The sequence below is a fragment of the Aplysia californica genome, unplaced genomic scaffold (genome assembly GCF_000002075.1).
Source record: "Aplysia californica isolate F4 #8 unplaced genomic scaffold, AplCal3.0 scaffold00355, whole genome shotgun sequence".
Taxonomy (NCBI): Eukaryota; Metazoa; Mollusca; class Gastropoda; order Aplysiida; family Aplysiidae; genus Aplysia; species Aplysia californica.
The window spans coordinates 97,963-104,396 of NW_004797625.1; the positions used below are offsets into that span (position 1 = coordinate 97,963).

A 6,434-nucleotide genomic window follows, 5' to 3' on the forward strand; every position below is an offset into this window, starting at 1 on the left:
CCCACAAAACCCAGACTATGGACAATTGATAACAGTGCGCGAGATACTTACATCATCATAGTACTTCTTCACATACTTGTACAACTCGAGAAGAGCCGCGTTGGTGTTGAACTCATTCTGGTGACTCTGCGGGCCAGACATAGACACATAGATGACGGTCAGCTACAGTAAATTAGTACATTACTATCCAGCAACTGTGTAATAATAATAATACATTGTACATATAACTAAATTACTTTGATATAGTGTACTACATTTCTATTCAGCTACAGTGTAGTACCTTACTATAGTACTATTCTATATGAGCATAGTACATAACTTTTCACTATAAAATTAAAAAATTGTATACACTTGTATGTAAGTACGTAGTACGTATGTGTTAACCCTGTGGACCTGAGCATACCCCTGAGCTTGCAGAGTTTTACATTTCTGTACAACTAATGCACTCCTGAATGTCTACGCTAGTAAAAATCTAGCAGTGGTCCAGTGGAAGTTCAGGTATTCATGTTCTGAAGATTCAAAGGCATTACAATGAGCTGGATATGTTTCAGTCAGTCATGTAATATTCCTACAAAAATGATTTTGACATGATTAATGAATTCTGTTAGCCTTTAGCAATACACTTTTGCATTTCTATGTATGAATGCACACACATAATCACATATTCAAAGAGAGAAGTGAAAAAAGAGGGTGAAAATAAGGTGAATGGAGGGTGTGAGAAAAAGAGAGTAGAGCGAGAATAACATACAGGAAAAAAGGTAGCTGGGCAAGGCTGATGTTTGCAGAGATTCAGCTTGATCTGTCACATACACAACATTTCTACTGGGAGAACAAAAAAACCAAAAACAAGACAGGCGAGAAAGAGAAATGTTACCCTGGACTCCTCAGCCAGCATGGCAGTCATGTCCTGGTCACTGATGGCTGGCATGATCTTGATGTCTTGGTAGTACCTGGTGGTACAAATCAAACTCACATTTAAAAAACAAACAAAACGAACAAACAAAAAAGCCCAAACAAAACAAAAAAAACCCACAAAAAACCCCCAGTACCGAAGAAGGGATATTTAGTTTTAGTAAGTGTTTACGGCTCTTGCAACACAATAAGGTCATATAAAAGACGAAGATCACAGGTGTTACAAGAGAGTATCAAACACAAAAAAGAAGGAGGAGAGATAAGGACGATAGATGTTTGATAGTCAAGAAGTAGCTAGCCACACCAGAAGCAGGGATGTGTTTGACATGTCAACATAATGCACGCATATGAAGGGAAGTTTCAAATATGTCAAATCTCAGTCAGTCAAAGAAAAGGAGATCACCCAGGGGTGGCAACAGTTGATAAAATTACAGTTCTGAGATTGGGACATGTTCTAGAAGCCTACATGTTTACTGCGTTCTTATCATTGAGTTGGCTTTATGCTGGATTTGGTTTTCATAAAGTAAAGTGGTTTTTGCTATGAATAGCTTCACAAATGAATGGAAAAATCAAAACACAACCACATTGCCTCATAAATTAAAACTTTTCAATAATGGAAAAACAAAAATACATATCTTGAAGATAGAACAGGGGTGACAACAACAACTCCATTTTATACAGAACACAGTTACATTAGCTTGGGTCCGAAAAGGTAAAAGGATAAATTGAGTAGAATTGGGAGTCCATAGCATGTTGGAAGAAAAACTGCCACAATATGCCATGAAAAAAAAGTAGCATAATACAAACAATGCTGCAGAAACACATAATGAATATCACAGTAATGGACAGAAAGGCTTCTAGCCTACTGCAGAATTTTCTTTACAATAGCCTTGTCTTCTGCTCAGAGAGACTTCTTGTATAATGAAGACAAAAATTGGGGATTCCATTTTCTTTCTGCTAACCACCATTTTTGGATTAACCAGGTTCGTTTTAAGTAGACTCCACTGTATATTACATTACAGATGATGATTCGTTTGAAATAACGATGCGTACAACTGTATATTACATCACAGATGACAGTGCGTTTACAACAATACCACATACAACTGTATATTACATTACAGATGACGGTACATCTACAACAACGACGATGACATAAATATCACATCACTGACCTGGCCACCCATTGCTTGTACTTGGGAATATCCTTGGCGTAGAGCAGTTTACCCGATGGCGAGTCTTTGGTCAGTTTGTGCTCAATGGTGGAGCAGCAGTCCATGAAGGTCTGGCCAATCACCGTGAGGCACGCGTCCACAATATTGGACTTGTAGATATCAAAGGCAAAGTTCGGATTCTTGATGACATTCACCCAGAAGCGAAGTGGAAGGCTGAGGAAGGACAAACAAATATCTAAGCTCCCATAACTAGCTCTTCTTTACAGCCTCAGTTGTCATTTTTCTTTACCTCCCTGTATTGTCTTTCTCTCCTTATATCTCTCCCTGTCCATCTCACTTGTCCCTGTCTTTCTGTTTGTCTTTTTATCTCGCCTTGTTTCGTACACCTTGCTTTATGTATCTCCCTGTACCTCCTTATCTTTCTTTCTTCACAAGTTTTCTCGACAGTCTGTCTGTCTGTCTCACCTGTTGGACTTCCATGTGTGCACCACCTCATCGGACATGTTGTGATGCATGGCCTGGTCATCAAGGAAGTCAAACATGTACTTGATGGCCAGAGGCAAGGCCGTGCCACGGTGTGTTGTGCTGAAGATGCGCTCAAACAAATCGTCCACAAATGTTTGAAGGGTACCCTGGGAACAACAACACATAAAAATTGTGTGGCAGAGTTTAAAAGACAAAAAGTGATCAATGGGTCCTAATGTCCGGTACTTGACATGTCACACTGTTTCAAAATTATTATTATTTCTTTTAGTAAGAGTTTTACGGCACTTGCAACACAATAAGGTCATATGAGTGCCGAAGATTAGAGGTGTTACAAGAGAGAAACAAATATAAAAAAGAAGGTGGAGAGATCAGGAAAATAGATGTTTCATAGGAAAGAAGGAGCAAACCACACCAGAGCACCTGCCAACCACCCACTGTTTCGATATTGAACTTCCTCCATTTTCTAAACCTACAAAGTACAGGCACAAAGAACAGATGAACAACCATCAAAACTCATTTAATGAACAACATAAACTTTCAAAAATGAAAACAAAAAACAAACTAAACTTGAAAATGAGTAAAATCTTTGTTTTGAGAAAACGTATATGTATATGTTTGTACGATATTGTTCAAAGTAGACTATCAACTATCATCTTTCAAAACAAGCATTAGAAGCATTTACGAGCAATGAAACGGGACAATATAAAGATTAGCAACACAGAAACGGTACTACAAAAGACAAAAAACATACTTTTACAAGACACCTGGTCACAGGAAATCAGAAAGAAGACAAGATGACATAATTTCAGCATGAAATCAGGTCGTGAATAAAAAAAAAAGAAAAATGTCCTAGAGTCTGAGGCTGGTTCTTACCTTTGTGACCAGTAACCGCGGCAGGTAGATCTCCGAGACCATCTTGCCACCTCTTTCACCCTCTTTGTTGTTAGACTCCACGTCTTGGTGGCGCACCTGGAAGGGAAAGAGACATGGGCACTGGCTTAAAATATGGATTGACATTCGAAGAAAAGAAACTGAAGTTGCGAGTTTTATTGTAGTTCACAGTCAATCAGCCGACAATGGTTGCACACTTCGCCAGAAAGTGATTTGATCATTTGGTCATTGATTAAGTTTAACACCCCTTTTTAACACTTATTATTTTAGAGGTAGAACTTCTGAATTTAATGTCCACATCTTTACGGATTGAGCCAAATGGGTGGAGAGCCTAAAAAACTCACCAAAACAATTCAAGTTTAGAACAGCTTTTGGGGATTCAAACCAGGGCCATTCGTTTCACTCTGTGGTCCAACATGATACCAACTGACCAAATCATGACACCTCCGTGTGCACACTCATGGCAGTTGTCCCATCATTAGAGGGCTAGCACCACCTGCTGAACTGCAACTGGCCTCAACCCACAAGAGACTCAAATGAGTTACAGTTGAACCTGCCATGACGGCCACCTCTATAAGACGGCCACATGTGCAAACAGCCACTTTCCATTTCCCCCCTTGCATTTTTTCTATATAATTTAACTGTGTAAAACGGGCACCTGTCCAACACGGCCCCGGCCACCATATTTTAACACACAACCCCAATCACACCAAGTAATAACCACTCTCTTAGACGGCCACCTTAGTGACTCCATTACACTTTGTCATAAATAGTGCATTGCCCCCTGGCGTTGTGGGCGAGTCGCGTTACGGGCGAGTCGTCATAATCCAATCACCTGTTTGTTGTTAAGTAGTCCCTCCGACAGATCATGTTGCGTAGGCCCCTCCCATTGTTGACCAACAGATAACAAATTTTCAGCTGCTGGTGAGGTAAGCGCGTGATCCCTCATAACCCATAAGCCCTGCCCAGAACTCATACACAAATCGTAAGTGAAATGAGTGGTCATTGTTTACCCAGTCTGTAACAAAGTAACAATGGACGTCAACATGAACTTGTGACAGAAGCGTCGCTCATTCTCCGAGTGGTGGCGACTAGAGCTGTGCCCATTCGACTTTACTATTCGACATAAAATCATTAAGATAAATATAAAGAAATACTCTTTATTTGATGGTTACGAGACAGAGTGATAAGAGGATCCTACAAGAGTTATAAAACAATCCTGTAGAGAATCTCTCTTACTATTCAATATTCACTCGTCACTCTATGGACAGCTCAAGCAAGGGCACATGACTCTTGAAGCGCAGCGAAAGTTTTTTCTATGAAGTTAGCTGTCGCAAAGAGCTCCCCTAACCCTACTCGAAATTCAAAGCCCTATGAACGGTGACGTGATGTCAACGCGTTGCACTGTCTGCGACATCAACACACGTGCGCTCATGACAGGTGTTGAACAGTGCAAGTCAGATCTGGACTATCACAATATCAGAAAAAACAATTTGACAGCGCTTCGAATAGTGGAAGTTACATCTGGGCTTATGTTATATAAGAAAAGACTATTTGACAGCGCTGTGAATACCGGAAGTTACATCTGGGCTTATCACAGGTAAGAAAATATGATTCAATGGCGTTTCGAATTGCGGAAGTTAGATTTGGGCTTATCTTATATAAGAAAAAACATTAGACGGCGCAGTGAATAGCCGAAGTTAGATCTGGGCTTATCACAAATAATAAAATACGATTCGACGGCGAATCAAATTGCGGAAGTTAGATCTGGGCTTTGCTTATATAAGAAAAAACCATTCGATGGCGCTGTGTATACCTAGCGAATGTAGAGTAGCGGCACTTTGGTCTGGGTTTATGTTCATCATAATATAAAAGAAAAAAACATTCGACGGAGGTATTCAAATGTCATGAATAGTGAGCTCACGCTTCGAAGCTTCGATAATTTTTTGTTTATTCAAAATCGCACAGCACTAGTCGCCACCCATGTGTTTGTTTTACCACAGCACCCAGTCCTCCTTGTCTGATGCATTTCGTTTTATTGTCACTCTTGCACAAAAGCAGCAACAAAAACAAAAAAAGGAAAAAAAACCCCCCCAGCAAAAACAACAACAACAACAATGCGGCTACCTTCGGTTGGGACCTCAGAAAGGAATAGTTTGTTTTCTTCATCTTGATCAGTCCTGCCTAAGACAGCCACCTGTCTTATACAGCAATTTTTCTCCTTGACAATGTGTGGCCGTCTTACACAGGTTATATAAAAATGGGGGGAAATTACTTTTCATATCAGACAGTTCAAATGAAAAAACCCAAATAATCTGAGCATACATCAGTGGCCTGAGTGAGTCTGAAGACTCCGGAGGGGAAGAGACTGTGAATTTGTTTTGGATCACGAGAAAAACAGCATGGGTTGAGCAAGCCACAAAGTGCAAATTGTGATAGAGAATGAATCAACAGAATCATAACAGTATGTCCGCGGGACACACACTCACCAGATGGTAGACCCTGCAGTTCTCCACATCAAGATTTATGTTCTGTGGGCTGACACTTCTGTTTAGGGATGGACTCCGATTGTAGTACGAAGTATCTGTACATACAAACACAACATAAAGAAGAACGTAAATAAATTACAACTTTCTTTGTGTCAAAGAGACTTGAATACTACTGTAGTTGGACAACACAAGTCACTCCATGGCATTGAAGAAAAAGTGGTGGACCTAAAATCACAACAAAATCAATTCCTATGAATTATAGCTGGAGCGCTGCGTTGCCGATCCCATAATGACAGTGTATGTGGCTAATTAGTCTAATTTTATACTTTTCACATAAGGTGACAGGAAACAATTAGTGTGCCCCATAACCTATTTAAAAACCTCACATCAAATTCACCCCTCTTACACACACACACACACACACACACACACACACACACACACACACACACATACAAACACACACACATATACAGAATCA

General features: G+C 40.0%; 1 protein-coding gene across 1 annotated transcript in view; it reads right to left on the reverse strand.

Annotated features, from left to right (window-relative positions):
• LOC101854347 (plexin-A2) overlaps positions 1-6,434 on the reverse strand; it is a gene marked incomplete in the record, with an annotated part of 268,808 nt that overhangs the window by 12,617 nt on the left and 249,757 nt on the right. The window contains 6 exon segments of the mRNA XM_035970985.1: positions 52-126; positions 875-950; positions 2,088-2,300; positions 2,553-2,719; positions 3,447-3,542; positions 5,954-6,048. Coding sequence (XP_035826878.1) covers positions 52-126; positions 875-950; positions 2,088-2,300; positions 2,553-2,719; positions 3,447-3,542; positions 5,954-6,048 — 722 coding nt within the window.